General features: G+C 34.7%; 1 protein-coding gene across 4 annotated transcripts in view; it reads left to right on the top strand.

Annotated features, from left to right (window-relative positions):
• The window catches only part of Pfrx (6-phosphofructo-2-kinase/fructose-2,6-biphosphatase), a 512820-nt gene that overhangs the window by 249288 nt on the left and 243473 nt on the right, over positions 1–20059 (top strand). For all 4 annotated transcript variants that reach the window (XR_016549397.1, XR_016549395.1, XM_090404174.1 and 1 more), the window contains exon 9: positions 11585–11731. Coding sequence is in view for 2 of the 4 variants with exons in the window: in XM_090404174.1 (XP_090260300.1) it covers positions 11585–11731 (147 nt within the window). In the remaining 2 variants the exon portion in view is untranslated. The remainder of the gene's footprint in view (positions 1–11584; positions 11732–20059) is intronic.

Here is a 20059-nt window from a genome sequence, read left to right as displayed (position 1 = left end):
GTTTCATATCTATATCACCCTCTTATCCAAATCACCAACTTCATATTCATCCTGATGAGTTCATCTAACAGAGTTCAGTGTTTTATCCTGTTGCACAGTCCAACAGTATTTCCTTTATCCAACCCAAGTAGTACTTCATTATAAAAAGTAAGCAAATTACTAACTAAGATCTACTCTTGAAATTTGATATCAGATGGGACATCTTTGGTTAAACAAGGCCCTCACTGTTTTCTACAGAAAACCAGAACAAACAGTGAAAAGTCAGTTACTGGAATAAAGTCGACATTAGCAGAATTCAAGATAGATACTGTCAACATAAGTGTCACCTGAAAAAGAAGTAGAACTGACATGGGCATCAGAGGAATACCACATCGACATAATTTCTATTACTTAGAACAAAGAAGCTCAAAACCAGTGAGATTTCTCTAAATAAAACTGTAAGATGCTTAGATTAAGGCAGTAATGTCATTGACAGGAAAAAGTAGCTATGATATTCAACGTGAAACATTAAGATAATTTCAAATGGAAAACATCAAAATGAAGAATGGGTAAATGAGACTGCAGAGCAGGAAATGAACACCAGACATGAGTTGAGAAAATTTGGATAATAGGGCAAAGCTAATAATAATCTTCTTCTTCCTAACATGGATTTTAGGCCAAGTGGCCTGTTCTGGTCTCATGCCATCTCTTTCTTGATTTTCCGATTCTTCTTTTTCCCCTTTATTTTGTTTTGTATCTAATAATAATAAGTTAATAATTATGGGGCCACTATGGGTTAGTGATGCACAATATATAGTCTCTTCTGGTCAAGTCAACTCCACCTTCCTGAGGTAACATCATTGGGTATTCCCATTGTAGAAGGATATTTCCTGGTTAGCGGAAATGCCAGCTAGACCTACTAAATTGTAGATAACCTTCATTGCTTCTGAACCTTCTTAGAAATTATATTTTTGTTTTATTCTTTCTTCATGTGCAAACTTTATTTGCTTACACTTGGATAAAGGATAAAACAAGAATATAATTTCTTGGCAATCAAAATCATGTGAAAAAAAAAAAAAAATTCTATACTAATTTGCTTATTTGGGACCTGAAGTAGCTGTTGCCATGTTTGGTTCCCAGAGTAGGGGTTCTGGTTTCTGTCACTACCCCCCCCCCCTTTCTAGATATACACACAGTCTTTCAACGTGCAGTGTAACTTATACTCTTCAAGGGCATGCAAAGCATATTGTAGAGATCTGGTATTTTTTCCGTCTTCAAGGGTGCAGCCAAAAGCTGTTCCTCTGGCTACTACCAGATGTATTATGGTTCAAACCAAACAGTAACAATTTTGGAGGCTTCCTGATAAGCTGTCACATAAATCTCACTGTTATCAGTGCCACTAGGTTATGCTTGAACGGTGGTTATGCAATAGTATGTGAGGCACTGTTGAAGCTATGTTATAGCATGGAGAGACTGGATGCTGTCTGTATGAGTGACATATCTAAGAGTTTCTGTTCTCGTTGTATATTTCCGTGAATACCAACATGAGAATAAACTTAAATAAATGTGATGTTATTGCAGATCAATTAAATAACAACAATCCCTCAAAAATTTTAAAAACTTAAAAAAACCTTACAACAAAAAACTTCTTCCACATGCACTTCACTGACATTTGCAGTATATAAACACCAAATGAAATGATGATCATCATATGCAGACACTCAAACCTGATTTCCTGTTTTTGACTACTCCAAATTTGTGCCATAACAGCCACAACCACAAGCCATCTTAACTGTCCAAACTGCAACCTGTATGATTCTTTCTGTTACAAGGATGGTGCTTGTGCTTTTGTGCAATCTCACAATCTTCCGGTTTTTTTTTTTTTTTTTTTTTTTTTTTGAAGTGTACCTTAAGATTTCTCTGTCTGAGATATATCTACTGTTCCTGTCATTCCCCCAATCTAAAAATCATTTTGACTGCCTTCTTCACGAATTTTCATTTTGTACAATCCAAATGCCCTAACAGAAAACTCATCTTCTTTGGTGACTTTTAATGTCCACAGTTCTAACTGGCTTCCTTTTTTGAATTCCACTAACCAAGCTGGAAGATAAGCAGAGATATATCTGTTGTAAGTAATGATTTAAAACAAATCATTCATTTTCTTGCAATTCTCTCCACACATTCAACACTGGATTTTTCTTAACCAGTTCACCTTCCAGGTACACTGTTGAGGTGACTGCTCCTCTTGGGAATTCAGATCACAATCTTATCCACTCTTTAGGAACTTCCTCTCTCTCTCTCCAACCATTCACAACCCATTATCATGTCTCCCTCTTTCATTCAGCAGCATTGAGTGGAAAGATTTCCTTTCTTTTTAATCCTCCTTTCCATGGTCAGGCTACTGTTTCCATTCTTCATTACCAGATACTTGTTATTGAAAGTTTTTCTACTTGGTTATAATGTAAATTAAAGATGCCAAGAAATTATATTCTTGGTTTAATCCTTTATCCAAGTGTAAGCAAACAAAGTTTGCACCAGAAGTATTTTCAGGACTGGGCTACTCGTATATAGAAGCTAATGACTTCATATCACTTGCCTTAGTATCCCATAATGCAAAGCACATATCCTTATGGACATGTATATGCTATGCATTATGGGAAGAATCAGTACCCAGACCGGTTTCGACCTTTATTGAGGTCTCATCAGTGGGAGCTAGACCCAGAGAAGGTGATCATCCGTCAACTTCTTTGACATCTGGAGAGCTTCCAACTAATCAATGAAAAGCTACAGCAGACCTCCTGGACTACATTACATAACCCACATCAGGTGCCACAAATTATGTGTGCCATGGAAAAGTATGGTGAAACATGAAGTTTCGTACTTGACATTTCAGCTGCATTTGATTGGGTCTGGTGTTGATGGTTTCTCAGAAAATTGCCATCTTATGATCTGCCTTCCTCTTCCATGGTAATTGGATTGCCGGTTTTCTTTCAAGTTATTCACTACATGTAATGGTGGAAGGTGTTCACTCTTCAGATTATCCTTTTAATGCAGTTGTTCTTCATGGCTCTGGTATTTCTCACTGACCTCAAACTCTATTCACAGTTTTGCTGATGATAGTATGTTCCACTCATGTGCTCAAATGATAAACCTTGCAGTGCTGAAACATCTGAAGGCTTCAAGATATCATTTCTGACATGTCCTAAACATTTATCTTCACATCATCCTGCAGTGGGACAAGAACAACAACCTGGTCACCTCCTGCTTCCAAACTCAAAGTTTTGCCTTATTTTTTTCAGAAAATACCTTAGTTCTTCCCCAGTTACTTTCAGTAATGCTCAGCAGCAAGACCACATCTCTATTCTCATACTGACTCTTACTTCTGGTCTTTCCTGGCATAGTTATTGCTTCTATAGCATCTTCAGCTTCCAGAAAACTTGGCATCCTTTTTTCATTCAAGACTTTACTCTTGATATGTTTCTCTTCTGTCCATATTTACTCTGTTCCAATTTCAAATTCATCCAACCCTAGAATACTGCTTTCACATTTGGGGTGGTGCACCTAAGATTGCTCTAAAAAAATTCTCGATATAGCTTAGTAGAGAGAGTTCTGACTTTCTAATTTCTTTCTCATAGATGATCATTTTCCTCATTTTGTCTCTTTTACAGATATTTCCATGGACACTATTCAGCATAGCCAGCATCTATTATGACTCCTGTTTCTGCTAAACGTACTGGAGCATGAGCAGCATCTTCCCAACACAATTGAGCTACAGGCTCACCAAAACTGTTATTTCCAGTTGTCTTTTATCCATCGACCTCTGTTCTGCAGAGCAGTCTTCTTCCGTGTAGTATTTACCAATGACTAAATGTCCAGTACTTTAAGAAGAATATCAACAGGTTACATTGTTCTTCATCCCAGGCCACATATATAGGCCTTGTGGCTTTTTGTGTTTTGGAATGATTAAAAAGAAAAACAAAAATTGCATGCTGGATTTCTGTTCAGAACATGGATTAGTTATCTTTACTAACACCATGTTCCAACATAAAGAGAAAAAAGTGAGAGTTGGAAAAAAAGAACCAAAACTTGAAGTAAAGGACAGACTTTGAAGTAATATTGATTGATATTCAGACAGAAAGAAAGAGAGAGAGAGAGAGAGAGAGATGTGGTGAAGTTGGCTGCAAGGATAGAAAAATTAGAATTCCATGGCAAACTAAGGGAGTTAAAGAGGCAGTCAAGGAAAAGAAGAATGCTTATCAAAATTCCCTAGCAAGTAAGTCAGCATTAAAGTCTCTAAACAGAATTCTTGGGAAGACTTTGATAAGAATATAGAAGATAAATATCAGGAAGATGGCAAAATGTTCTGGAAGCTATTGAAAAAGCTCATAAATTGGGGAAAGAGAACTATAAAAGGAATGATATGATAATAGGCCATATGAAAGGTGAAGATAAAGGTATGCTAGATATGTGGAATGATTACTTTAAAATATTGTTAAATGAAACAGGAAGCAACAGAATGGTGGCAGAAAATTTTCAAGAAGAATGTGATGAGATGAAGCCATCATAAACTTGAAATGTGGAAAGGCAGCTGGAGTGGATGATAATTGATCAGAAATTCTCAAATATGGAGGTATAAATATTTTACAGTGGCAACACAGCATAATTCAAAAGATTTGGTGAGAAGGTTGCATTCCAGATGATGAGCTAAATAGAGCTCTTATACCCATCTGTAAGAAGGGAAATTAAAGTGAATGTAAGGATTATGAAGGAATTTTCCTACCAAGCATTCCACATAGGATTTTTGCAGCATATGCGAGAAGAGGCTAAGAAAAATTGTGGAAGGAAAACTTGGAGAAGTATAAGATTGGTTCAGGCCACATAGTAGGATCATATTTTATTTTCAGTTTAAGATAGCTGAAATCCTAGTTATATTCTCATGAAAAATCATGAGAATGTAACTAGGATTTGTAAAGTTTTGTAGTTCTGGAAAAGGCATACATATGACATGTGAAGATAAAAACCACTCAAAAAGCTCTAGTTTTATGGGTAATGGCATATTATACAAAGCAGTCGTCATTGTCCAGTAGCATCCTCTAGCAAAAGAGCTGTAGCAGATGCGCAGCTCTTCTCCATTTCTCTCTGTCTGTCGCCTCCGTCATTCTTAAACCAGTCCATTCCACAATATCATTGAACCACTCTATTTTTAATGTCCAACTCTGAAGTTCCTTTCTCTGAGATCCAACTACCTAAATATTGAAATCTATCCATGTCTACTAAAATCTTTCCTCCACATCTTATCTTTACATTATCTCCTATTTTCCTGCCCATTATCATTATCTTGGTCTTCTTTGTGTTAATGCTTAGTCTGTATTCTTTACAAGAGTTTTCAATTTCTTTGAACAATTTATTGTAATTCATTTTCACTTTCTGCCATCACCACTACATCATCTGCATATCTTAAGTTATTAATGTTTCTTCCATTTATTTTTATTCCTTTTTCTACATCCTCAAGCACCTCTCTAAGCATCTGTTCACTATAAAGGTTAAACAATAATGGTGATAACTTGCATCCTTGTCTAACTCCTCTCTCTCCACTGGGAATTCTCCTGTTTCCTCTCCATATACACATACTGATGCTGTTTGTAACCAATATAATCTCTTTAGAATTTCCATTTCATAAGAGTCAATATCAATATTTTCTAGAATGTCAAAAAAGCCTTTTATGTTTCACTGTATCAAATGCCTTTTCAAAATCTAGAAATTCCAAAAACAACTTTCCACCATGATTTAGTGTTTTCTCCCCAATAATTCTTAGATAAGTTATAGTTTCTCTAGTTCCTCTGTTGATTTGGAATCCAAACTATTCCTCGTTCATTTCTTTTTCTATTTTATTCTTAATTCTCCCTAAAATTATTTGTGCCAGAATTTTTGCTGTGTGAGTTATAAGACTTATCGTTCTAAAATTGTTACAGTCTAAAACTCGCGTCTTTTTTTTGGAATGGGGATAAAAATTGATCTAAACTCCTCTAGTAATTCTTGCCCCTCATAAATTCCATTAATAATTTGCCATAACACTTCCATACCTTTTTCATACAAAGCAGTATACAGGATTAAGATGGTTTGAGATAAAATCAGGTTTAAGAAGGGTGCACACTATCCCTGCTGCTATTTATCATCTAAAGTTTACTTTCAATATGTAACAAACACTGCCATTATAAATGTGCTCATTATTTCAAACTAATGAGAAGTCTCTGCCAAAGCTCCATATGTATTCACTGCTATGCTAAAAGAAGTTTGCTATAGTAAACTATTCACTATATTTGTATGATCATTTCAAATTTGCTATAGCAAGTGTTTGACTGTACAGGGATTGCATTATTAAGGAAAGTGGCATTAAGCCTGATATTGAAATTGGAAATGTTAATATTCACTCTTTACTGTATACGTGATGTTATACTCCCTAATAGAACAGCAAGTCTGCATGAATTGTAAGCAATTTGATATGAAAATAAGTATGAAAAAGACAAATTCTGAAAATAGGTGAGATCATAAAACATCAGCTGCATCCTGAATAGAGATTAGGAGCAATGTTTTGGAAATACAGTAAATTAAACATAAATTAAAGATGCCAAGAAATTATATTCTTGATTTCATCCTTTATCCAAGTATGAGCAAATAAAGTGTGAGCGTGAAGTCATTTCACGACTGGGGCTACTTGTATATAGAGTCTGATGACTTCACATTGATTGCCTTAGTATCCCATAATGCAACGCAATGCACATCCTTACGGACATGTATAATGCTATGCATTATAGGAAGGGCCACTACCAAGACCAGTTTCGAACTTTATTGAGGTCTCATCAGTGAGAGCCAGACCCAGAAGTGGATCCAGAAACCCAAAATTAAACATAGAAAGTGATAACAGCATAAGTAAAGCTGAGTATGGTGAGCAGTCAACCAAATAAAATTATATGTATAAGAGAGAAATTAGTCAAAGCACTACATCAGTTCTATAGAAGACCCTGTTCAAACCACTATTAAATTATGAATCTTATTGCCAGATTTGTAGTAAAATAGTTGATCAAAGACTGCTGAAAGGAGTTCCAAAAGTAGAGCAGAGTGCAGAGATTGCATCAGTAGCATAAATGAAGATGCTATAAAGGAACTTAAAATGGTTAGCATTCAGAAATATATGAGCTGAGCTAATCTCAAATAATATAGTCACTTAAACAGAATGGGAGAAGAATGATTAGGAAGGCAGATGTTTTATGCCCAGGAAAAAAGACTCCAATTATTGTATTGATAGGAAGTTAAGAATAATGTAAACTTTTTGTTTACATTATTATATATTATTTCATCCAAAACACAGATGAAATGTCATCTGTGTTTTGGAATGCAGAAAGGATGCTGTTTGGAATTATTTTCTCCAAACCAAATAATAACCAGGAGTACTATGTATTATATTTTACAAGAAATATATTCTTGTTTTAATCTTTTGTCCAAGCATTAGCAAACAAAAGTTTGTTCATTAAGTATCCTCATGAACAGACTTACTGTGTATAAGTGTTAATAACTCTTTTACATATAACTGAGAGAAGGTGTTAATAACTCAGTAATGCATTGCATAACTCTTTTCAAAGATGTATTTTACCATTCATTATAGGAAGATCACTATCCAGATTGTTTTTGATTTTACTTAATGTCTCATCAATGGAAACTAAATCAGTAAAGTTTCCATTTTCAAGTAGCAAAATGATGTATCAGTATTTTTTTGACAGTAAACATTTGGTCCTTTTATACTAAATATGAGACATTTTCTTTGGATTTTATTGGACCATGATTCTTTATAAATATATGTATATAATCGTCTACCAGTTTTGCCATCTTGAGTCTGTGTGGCTTCTTCAGGACGAGAATGGTTAGCTAACATTAAATGCCAAAACAGAAGAATGCAGTAACGACATTAAAATCAAATAAAAAATTGAAAAGACGCGTGACATTAAGAGCATAGAGTGTGGAGGCTTAATCATTGTTAGTAGCTCGCGTTTTATAGTTTTTCACGAAATTGAGTTCTGCTAAACATGGTGAATTTATAAAACTTTTCCAAATGTCTTTTAATATCATGCCTTGATTTCTATCGAGATTGTCTCCTGTCTGGAGTACCACTGCAGCTTCTTTAAAGTTTCTATATCTGAAATCTTCTTCAATGTATGGCATGGAGCTGGTGTCCCAATTGATGGAATGGTTCAAAATCGAGAAATGAAAGGATAATTTTGAGGTTTCTGCTCTGTTGTTGTTGACATCTCCTATATGTTCTTTTTTTCGGATTTCTAGGCTTCGTGATGTTTGGCCTATGTAGTTCAGTCTACAGGAACATGGGATGTTATATACACCTGCGTACTTGTAGAAGGCAATGCACATGTTAAGATCTCCTTAGGAGAGCTTGACACGTGCCATGTAGTTAAGATAGGTTTGAAGGCAACCCTGATGTTGAAAGAATTCATAATTTTTGCTATTTTCGTTGAGACTGAGCCGGCATAAGGTATAACGATGGACGATGTACACCACGTCACTTGAGGTTGTCGCTGTGGGCTGCTTCTATAGAGAATTTTTTGAATGATATTTTGTAGGTAGCCATTTATGGATAGAGTTTTTGATATGAGTGAGAGCTCATCAAGAAGATCTTTTTCTTCCGTGATGATATTTGTTGCTCTGTTTTTGAGCACATGTATGATGCAAAGTTTTTGTGCGTAGTGATGAGTAGATTTAAAGTGAAGATAACGTCCAGTGTCTGTAGGTTTGCAGTAGATTGAGCTTGATTTGTCCATAGTCTTGTTTTTTTAATAGCACGTCCCAAAAAGGTAATTGATGGTTATTTTTGAACTCTAATGTGAACTTAATTTTTTTGTGGAAGGAATTAATTTTTTGAAGGAACTCATGTAAGGCATTTTCCGTGTCTTTCCAAATGATGAAGATATCGTCCACGTACCTCTGCCAGACTGATGGTTTCGGATTTATTTTTGGATAGGATGTCATTTTCTAGTTTTTCCATGAACAGATCCATGCAAGGTGGTAACAAGGGACTGCCCATGGCTAAACCTTCAAGTTGTTGATAGAGTATGTTATTTACTTTAAAATAGTTCGATTTGAGGCAATGGCAGAAAAGCTGAGCAATTTTGTGTAGATAGAGATTTTCTGTGATCTTAATCACGTCTTTAACTGGTACATTCATGAATAATGACACTACGTCTAGGCTTGCAAATATGTCTGTATTTGAGATGTTGATACCTTTTAATCTTTCACTGAAATGCTTAGAATTCTTTATAAAAGTCTGATATCTTTATCTTCTCTTTCAACAAACTGGCTAGGTGTTTGGTTAGTGGGTATGTTGGAGAATTTCTACTGTCCACGATCAGGCGGAGTGGAACTCCAACTTTATGAACTTTTGGTATACCATATAAGCATGGTGGTAATGGATGTAGAGATTTTAGATTTCGCTGTAATTCTGGAGGCCATCTAGTCATATTACGTATTAAGAGATTGCTCAGCTTTTCCACCATTGTCTCAAATCAAACTACTTTAAAATAAATAATATAATGTATGAACAACTTGATGGCTTAGCCATGGGCAGTCCATTGTCACCATCTTGCGTGGATCTGTTCATGGAAAAATTCGAAAATGATATCCTATCCAAAATAAATCCGAAACTATCAGTCTGGTGGAGATACCTGGACAATATCTTCATCATTTGGAAAGACACAGAAAGTGCCTTACATGAGTTCCTTCAAAAAATAAATTCCTTCCACCAAAAAATTAAGTTCACATTAGAGTTTGAAAATAACCATCAATTACCTTTTTTGGACGTGCTATTAAAAAAACAAGATAATGGACAAATCAAGCTCACAATCTACCGCAAGCCTACAGACACTAGACATTATCTTCACTTTAAATCTACTCATCACTACGCACAAAAACTTTGCATCATACATGTGCTCAAAAACAGAGCAACAAATATCATCACGGAAGAAAAAGATCTTCTTGATGAGCTCTCACTTATATCAAAAACTCTATCCATAAATGGCTACCTACAAAATATCATTCAAAAGATTCTCTATAGAAGCAGCCCACAGCGACAACCTCAAGTGACGTGGTGTACATCGTCCATCGTTATACCTTATGCCGGCTCAGTCTCAACGAAAATAGCAAAAATCATGAATTCTTTCAACATCAGGGTTGCCTTCAAACCTATCTTAACTACATGGCACATGTTAAGATCTCCTAAGGACTGCATCGCCTTCTACAAGTATGCAGGTGTATATAACATCCCATGTTCCTGTGGACTGAACTATATAGGCCGAACATCACGAAGCCTAGAAATCCGAAAAAAAGAACGTATAGGAGATGTCAACAACAACAGAGCAGACACCTCAGGATTAGCCCTTCATTTCTCTATTTAGAACCATTCCATCGATTGGGACAACAGTTCCATGCCATACATTGAAGAAGATTTCAGATGTAGAAACTTTAAAGAAGCTGCAGTTATACTCTGGACAGGAGACAATCTCAATAGAAATCAAGGCATGATATTAAAAGACATTTGGAAAAGTTTTATAAATTCACTGTTTAGCAGAACTCAATTTCGTGAAAAACTATAAAACGCTATCTACTAACAATGACTAATTCTCCATGCTCTATGCTCTTATGTTACACGTCTTTTCAATTTTTTATTTGATTTTAATGTCGTTACTGCATTCTTCTGTTTTGGTATTTAATGGTAGCGTAACCATTCTCGTCCTGAAGAAGCTGGACTGACTCAAGCTAGCGAAACTGGTAGACGATTATATACATATATTTATAAAGAATCATGGTCCAATAAAATCCAAAGAAAATGTCTCATATTTATTGATGTATCAGTATATTAAAATTTTTCTGCAAGAGAATTAGCAAGTTCTTTTTTTTTTTGCTTGGTTCAGAAAGTAAATTATATTTGATCAGAATATTTCTTGGTTTAGTCATACCCAAACGTGACTCTTCTTACAATGCATGGCAATATACATGTTTGAAAGGGGTCTGCTGTACATAGGGGGATACTGAAGCAATTTGATATCAGGTCAACAGACTATATGAATGATAGCCTAGTTTTGAAGATTCTTCATATTTAATTTTGTTTGCTTGCCCTTGGAGAAAAAATTAAAGCAAGAATATAATTTGTCAATTATGATTTATAATTTACTTTTAACAAGCAAAACAACTTACTGCAACTGGGAATGTTATGCTACTAAAGCAGTTGTACAAGAATCTCCCATATGTGTGATTACTATTATGCTTGATTTTGGACTTTGAACTGTTCAGACATCTAGTTTGATTTGCCTGATATTATGCTGATGAAAAAATAATGTTCCATAAAAAAGTTTACTATTACATGTGTTTTTTATTATTATTTTTTTAATTTATTTTTTTTTAATCAACTTCACAATTTCACCACATTTGAGATATGCTTTCAGATTAGTAGTCTTTCTCTGTTGGTGTTGTTTTTCCTCTCACAGATTCATATAAACTATTACTTAACAGACTATCTTATATTTTAATTTTTTATTTTTTTTAGTATGCCAATGCTTTGTCCAAGTTCATAAAAGAACAAAAGATTCCTCGATTGCGAGTTTGGACTAGCCAATTGAAGAGAACCATCCAGACTGCAGAAGGAATTGATGCACCACAAGAAAGATGGAAAGCACTAAATGAAATAGATGCTGTAAGGCTCTTTTTTTTTTTTTTTACTGAAAATTCTCTTTCTTAGTATAATTTATATCATCAAGAATATAACAATGTAATTGCATATTCAGTTTGCGACATGCTTTAATGTGACATGAAAAACTTTATGCTACAATCAAAACATTAATTTTTAAATGTTAATTCCATCCACAAAAGGTTAGGGACCTATTGCTCATCCATTGTGGATGGGTTAAGGTTAGATGATTCTGGATTCTTTCTCTATAGAGCAAATGTAGTACATTTTCAGGCTACTTTAGATTTCCACTAAGCTGTACTGTGGTTTTGTACTAGAGATGATAGAAATCATCTACTGTGATCTTTGGATTTTGGAATTCACTGTTTGGATGAGTTAAAGCTGCAAATAACAGCTTTAACGTCATCCAGAGGATACCAAGTCCTTAGAACAATTAATTTTCAGACTTTGCCAGTATTAGGTAGGGATTCAATATTCAGATATTAGTTGAAATTACAGAGGAGTGAACGGATCAAGTCGTTGGAAGAATCAGCATTATTAAACACAATATTAGAAACTCGCATCGCTGCCATTCAGACATATTGGTGTAGAGCTAATCTGAGAGTATGATCACTTAAACAGAAGCAGAGAGGAAGGATTAGCACAACAGGTATTTGATGGTAGGAAAAAGACTTAGAGGATGACCAAGATCTAGGTGGATTGATGCAGTTAATAGAACCTTATCAGACAAATGTAAAATTTGACTGTACTGCACTTAAAGGAAATAAACACTGCTTGGGAACTGACAAAGAAATACTTAACAGCATTAATGTGTGAATATATTCTGAAGGTCAGAAGGCTAAATAGGGTAGATGTCAAATGGATGAATAGAGAGATTTAACATGAAATCTGGAAGAAAAAGGCAATTTGGAGACAGCACAAGATGAATAATGGTAATAATCTGTTTTATGAAGAGTATAAAGAGCAGGCCAGGAGAGTGACACAGTTAATAAGGACAGCAAAAGTGCAGTACAAGCAGAAATGGCAAATCAGGCCAAGAAAAACCCCTGGAGAGTTTTTTGATATTATGGTAAGATGATGCTAATGAATGAAAGTGGGAGATTGGTAACTGCTGCTGAGGACATAGTCGAAGTATTCAGTGAGCATTTTGTCAGGGTGTTTCATTCTGAGTGAGAAATCAGAAGTTCAGATGTAGAGAATGAAATGATAGAAGACTTACTGATGAGCAAGCAAGAGGTATACAAGGAGTAAGTAAGCTAGATGTCAATAAGGCAATAGGATTTGATGACATATCACCACATGTCTTAAGGGAATATTGCAAGGAGTAAGCTTTAGCCTTGGCCTATCTGTTTAACAAGTGTTTTTGCAATAGCACATCCAAAAGGAGTAGGAGGAGGGTAAAATGTTCCACTTCAGAAAAGGTGGTGAAAAAGGTGGTGATAAAGCTCATCATCAGTTTCCTGATATGTACCCCAAGGGATGTTCAGGTTACTATGACAACACTACATGATTAAGTTTACATTATTATTAATTTCATATCAACAATTTTCCTCCAAATCAATCCATTACTCGTGAGCATTCCAATATTTTCGTATCTAATATTCTGTGCTTCTACAGTTACAAATTATAGGCCAATCTGTAAATCTGGAGTTGTAGTTGAGGTTATCGGAGAGATTAGTGAGAGTGGATACAAAAGTGGGTTGATAGCTGTGGTATTCTTTGTGCTTGTCAGCATGGATTTAGTTTAATGGGAGGTTGTGCTTTGCCAACTTGTTTATGTGCTATAACAAAGGTGCAAATATATTGGACAAGGAAGACACATATACAGTAGTATACTTAGATTTTGCAAAGGCTTTTGACAGATTGCCAAAACACAAGCTGGTAACTAAATTGAAGATGGAAATGGATGATAGATTAGTTAGTTGGATAGGCAACTAGTATTAGCAAGTTGTATATTGGGGTTAAGTATCCCAGTAGAGAAAAGTCACTAGTAGTGTGCAATGTGTGTGTGGGGGGGTCTGTCTTGGGACTCTTGTATCATTTTATATCAATGATATTGGCATGGGTTTAACTGGTGACATACAACTGTTTGCAGATGATGCAAAACTGAAGAGAGTGATGAGGAATCAAGCAGTACACCATGAAAATTATGGAAACAACTACCATGTTAGAGTAGAACTTTAGTTTAATATAAACCAAAATAAACACTCGATGTTTCAACCTTCACATTAAGTCATCATCTGGTGTATACACATATATATACAAAGAAACAAGCTTCACTACAATCTACATGGTATGCTAAAGTTACTGATTAACCGTTAAAACTATTGGCCTGGCCTCTGGTGGGGGAAAAATCTTACTACATCAAAAAGTAATTTTTTTGTGTGAACATGTTGCTTTCCAGCTTAATTTCCATTTATACCAGGTTTTTATATGATTTAAAGAACTTTACCTCATGCAAAAACCTTTATGAACAGAAATTTAAAGAAGCCTGTGAAATTTTGATTAACCATCCTAATCTTAACAATAATGGTAGCATAAAAAACCCAAGAATTTGGATGGCAAACATTCAGCCCACTTAGTTTTCCAGCAAACCTAACTTTAGGATTCTAGCAAATTTTTAGCTTTTATTGGCTACCAACCATACTGGTTTGTTGTAATTTATATGTATACTTATATAAGTAATTTTTTTGTGTGAATATGTTGCTCTCCAGCTTAATTTAATTTTGTAACCTAACTGGCTGCATTAATTCACCAGTAACCCCTCATTAGGAGGGGACTCAACCCGTCCTAAGGGACAAATGAGACAGATACGATAGAATAGATAATAACAATAACAGGACTCTAGCTTTGATGTAGTAAGGTTTTTTTTTTTCCCATCACAGGTCAGGCCAATAGTTTTAACAGTTGATCAGTAACTTTAGCATACATGTAGATTGTAGTGCAGCTTATTTCTTTGTATATATGTGTATACTCCAGATGATGACCTTAATGTGAAAGTTTTGAGTGTTTATTTTGTTTTATATTAAACTAAAGTTTTACTCTAATGCGGTAGTTGTTTCCATAATTTTCATGATATATTTTGATCACCGTGTAAGCATGAAGGAATCAAGCAAGCAGATGTTCTGGCTTTAGAGGAGGACCTGAATAGATTGTATGAGTGGGCAACAGTATGGAACTATCAGTTCATTGTTGCAAAGTATAAGGTTCTGAAATATTGTAGGCAACAATGGGATGCAAAGTATACACTTGGAGAAAATTTTGGAGGAGGTGAGACCTTGGAGTGGTGGTGGACAAGGATCGTAAGTGTAGAGGTCACATTGCATAAGTCATGAAATCATCATATCAGATTATGGCAATGATGAGGAGAATCTTAAGTTGTAAAAATGGACATTCTGGTTCCATTGTGTAACCTTGTATGAATTATTGTGCACTGATTTGGTTCCTTGATTTTCATTGTGATGAGGATATGTTTGAAAATGTCCAGAGAAGTTGTAACTGGTTTTTGGGATGTAGGATATGAAGACAAATTGAGGGAATGTAATTTGCAAAACCTTGTGAATAGTAGGAAGAGAGGAGGGGGGGGGGGTGATATGATTGATACATTTAAGTTGGTAAAAAGTTGTTACCAGGTTATTGTGAGGGAAGGGGATAGTTCACAGTTCTGTTTCTGAAATCATTTGGAAACAGAACTGTGAAAATTGTGGGATTCACTCAACAATGGAAATGACTAGAAAGAAATAGAATAAAATAAAGTACTGGAAACAAACAAATAAATCACAGGAATTGGTGAGAAATCATGCATTGATAACAGAACACAAAGGTTTGGCAGGACCCATATACATGCACAGAATGACACTTTGAAAGAAAGTATAAATGCAAATAATATAAAAAAATAAATTATAAAAATGAAAATCCAGAATTAATGTCTAAATTTTGGAATATTACAATAGGTTAAATTAATGTCACTTTGTGAACTAAATCCACGATTGAGTTTTTCGACTCCCTGGAAGTGTCACATAATAATAATAATAAATATGTGCAGGCTACTGTTAAAATCAACAATTTGAGTTGATTTTAACAACTCAATCAGGAATTTAGAATTTTTACCTTTATGGATAAATTAATTAATAAAGAAACACGTAGAAAACCACAGTGATATCTTTAATTAGTAAAAGGACAAATATTTCATACTAAAATTGATAGTATATCTTCAGTGTCTTACAGTAATAGGAATGGAATACAAGCAAAATGTTCGGTGGATCACCTATTAAAATACAATTGTTACCGCATGCTAGGAAATAAATTTTACTAAATAGCTTAAGGAAATTACAGCATATACTAGGATATACATTAAAATAAATTTTAATACACTTCCAATATTTTGGCAACGTCGCATTGCCATTTTCACAGGAACATGTGCACGCAAGCACAACAAACAGTAAATGAGGATGAAGCAGGCAGCTATTCTTTCTCCTAAAAGTCCTGATGGTGCCCCCTAGCGGGCAATGTTGGTATTCTTGGGCGATTGGGCTTCCTCATTTACTGTTTGTTGTGCTGGCGCGTGCACATGTCTTGTTTTTAAGTTCCTGTGAAAATAGCAACATGATGTTGCCGAAATATTGGAAGTGTATTAAAATTTATTTTAATGTATATCCTAGTATACGTTGTAATTTCCTTAAGCTATTTAGTAAAAATGCATAACCAACGTCTAAGCATTTCCACGAGAATTAGGAAATAATATAAATAACAATTTAATCTATTAAGATAAATGGTTTTTTACATAAGATAAAAGTGTCCCAGATCTTTGAGAGAGACAGACAGTCATTTCTATTTAAATTCGGTCGGTGCAAGATAGTTTCACAACTTTTTTTGAATAAGCGTTCATATTTGAATCTGCATCTATGGAGGAGAACAGCTTTATCCCACTGGACACTATGAGTAGAGTCAATACTGTGCTGTGCCAGACCAGACTTCAGAGGTTTGTTATAATCAATATAATATTGATATTCTTTTTTCCAAAGAACGGCCAGTTTGTCCAAAATAAGAGACATCACATTCGCAAGGTATTTGGTAAACACCAGCCAAAGATAGAGAAAACAGTTTATCCTTTCTAGAAGGTAATAAAGAAGAAAATTTGTTAATAGGAATATATGTTGGAATCAATTGATACTTTTTCAGAATTCTACCTATAGGTTCTGAGATTCCTGGAATGTACGGAATAGGAACTCGGTGGACTGTTGAAGAAACTATAGGTATTGGAACATAAGAGTCAAGTATCTGTTGAATTTGATTGGAGTTGTAATCATTCGATTCCATTAACTTTTTAATGATGGAAAGTTCTTGTTGTAAGATTATTGGTGATTGGTGATGTGCTCTATGAATTAAAGATTTAAGAATGCCAAATTTTTGAGACGTGTGGTGAGCAGACGTTTTGTGAATGTATCTGCCAGTAAACTTGGGTTTTTGAAAGATGCTTGTAGATAAGGTACCAAAAGATGTTTTAGTAAGGAGGATGTCCAAAAATGGTAAAGTACCCGAGTTTTCTTTTCCATAGTGAATTGAATGTGTGGATGAAGGTTATTTATCCATTGTAGAAAAGTAGAAAGTTCATCTTCAGTGTGTGGCCAAACAGCAAAAACATCATCGACGTAACGTTACCAAAGAGATGGTTGAGGATGAATGGATGAGAACATAGTATCTTCTAATTGTTTCAAATAGTAGTTTGTCAAAGGTGGAGACAGAGGGCTACCCATGGCAGTACCTTCAATTTTTTTGTTTATTTAATTATCTTTAATTAGTAAAAGGACAAATATTTCGTACTAAAATTAATAGTATATCTCCAGTGTCTGTTACAGTAATAGGAATGGAATACAAGCAAAACATTTGGTGGATCACCTATTAAAATACAATTGTTACCGCATGCTAGGAAATAATAGAAATAACAAATTTAATCTATTAAGATAAAAGTCTCCCAGATCTTTGAGATAGACAGACAGTCATTTCTATTTAAATTCGGTCGGTGTAAGATACTTTCACAACTTTCTTTGAATAAGCGTTTCATATTTGAATCTGCATCTATGGAGGTGAACAGCTTTATCCCACTGGACACTATGAGTAGAGTCAATACTGTGCTGCACCAGACCAGACTTCAGAGGTTTGTTATAATCAATATAATATTGATGTTCTTTTATTCTTTTTTTCCAAAGAATGGCCAGTTTGTCCAAAATAAGAGCCATCGCATTCACAAGATATTTGGTAAATGCCAGCCAAAGATAGAGAAGACAGTAAAAACTGTAAAAACTCACATTTATTGGCAGATACATTCACAAAACGTCTGCTCACCACACATCTCAAAAATTTGGCATTCTTAAATCTCTAATTCATAGAGGACATAAGTTTGCTCTTCCCCAATAATCTTACAACAAGAACTTTCCATCATTAAAAAGTTAATGGAATCAAATGATTACAACTCCAATCAAATCCAACAGATACTTGACTCTTATGTTCCATTACCTACAGTTTCTTCAACAGTCCACTGAGTTCCTATTCTGTACATTCCAGGAATCTCAGAACCTATAGGTAGAATTCTGAAAAGTATCAATTGATTCCAACATATATTCCTATCAACAAAATTTCTTCTTTATTACCTTCTAGAAAGGATAAACTGTCTTCTCTATCTTTGGGTGGTGTTTACCAAATACCTTGCAAATGTGATGTCTCTTATTTTGGACAAACTGGCCGTTCTTTGGAAAAAATAATAAAATAACATCAATATTATATTGATTATAACAAACTTCTGAAGTCAAGTCTGGTGCAGCACAGTATTGACTCTACTCATAGTGTCCAGTGGGATAAAGCTGTTCTCCTCCATAGATGCAGATTCAAATATGAACGCTTATTCAAAGAAAGTTGTGAAACTATCTTGCACCGACCGAATTTAAATAGAAATGACTGTCTGTCTCTCTCAAAGATCTGGGACACTTTTATCTTATGTAAAAAACCATTTATCTTAATAGATTAAATTTGTTATTTCTATTATTTCCTAGCACGCGGTAACAATTGTATTTTAATAGGATCCACCGAACGTTTTACTTGTATTCCATTCCTATTATTGTAACAGACACTAAAGATGTACTATTAATTTTAGTACGAAATATTTGTCCTTTTACTAATTAAAGATATCACTGTGGTTTTTTATGTGTTTCTTTATTAATTAATTTACTATGCCACAGGTTCCTCTTAAAATCAGAATCTTTATAGATAAAGAACTTTCGAACAAAATAAGTTATAATCTGCACAAACTTCATAACTTTTAATTAAACTTTGAATTTAAAAAATATTGTAAATTGTGACACATGCTGTATTTCTTTTGATGTATAATTATAATTGAACAGTATAATTTATGTCATCTGTACGTCATTGTGTTGCTGCCTGGTTAGGAAGCTGACATTCACACTATCTGTGTTCATAGATTTTCTTCTCCTCTCTGACTGACTAATGCAAACTAGTGTGCATTATTTCTGTTCCACTTCTTTTTTTTTTTTTTTGTAATTGGAGGTAACGATTATAAAGTTCACCAACTGCTGAATTTCAGGTTATTTTTGATTTTAACAGTACAGACTGCACATAGTTAGTGTGATGGTTTCAGGTAAGTGACCTCAGTTTAATCTAACATAACATTTCAAAATTTAAACATTAAATTTGAATTTTCACTTTTATAATTTCATATTCTAGTTCTTTCATGTTATTATTGTATGCATTTATCCTTTTTATGTTCTCATTTTGTGTGCATTTTGTATATAGTTCCTGCCAGTTCTTTGTATGATTTTTCTGCCAAATCTCTGTTTCTTTCTCACAATTTATTTTGTTCTCTTTCCCACTATTTCCATAGTTTTAATGGAATGGGGGGTGGGGAGAGATAAGCTTTTTCTTGTAAATTTTCTGATAGAAAACCTTGGATGATAGCAAACTGTCTCTTGTCCAGATGGGCAGCCTTATGAAGGGATGGTGCAGAACATCAGTAGAGTGGAAGTGAAGGAGGCCATGAAGAGAATGAAGAATGGAAAATTGATTGGCCCTGACAGGATCCCAGTGGAGGCATGGAAGGCACTGGGGAAGAGGGAATTGACCTGCTGTGAGACCTGTTCATAAAAGTTTGCCAACTGGAAAATATGCCAAAGGAGTGGAGGGAAAGTACTCTTGTCCCCATCTATAAGGGTAAAGGGGATGCACAAGACTGTAAGAATTACAGAAGAATAAAGTTGATGTCCCACACAGTGAAAATCCTGGAAAGGGTTCTTGATGGATGATTAAGGAAGGAGGTGGAGATTG

This window comes from Typopeltis vanoorti, chromosome 2 (genome assembly GCF_054136105.1).
Source record: "Typopeltis vanoorti isolate ZY-2024b chromosome 2, IOZ_Tvanoo_1.0, whole genome shotgun sequence".
Lineage (NCBI taxonomy): Eukaryota > Metazoa > Arthropoda > Arachnida > Uropygi > Thelyphonidae > Typopeltis > Typopeltis vanoorti.
This window is presented reverse-complemented; position numbering and strand designations above follow the sequence as displayed.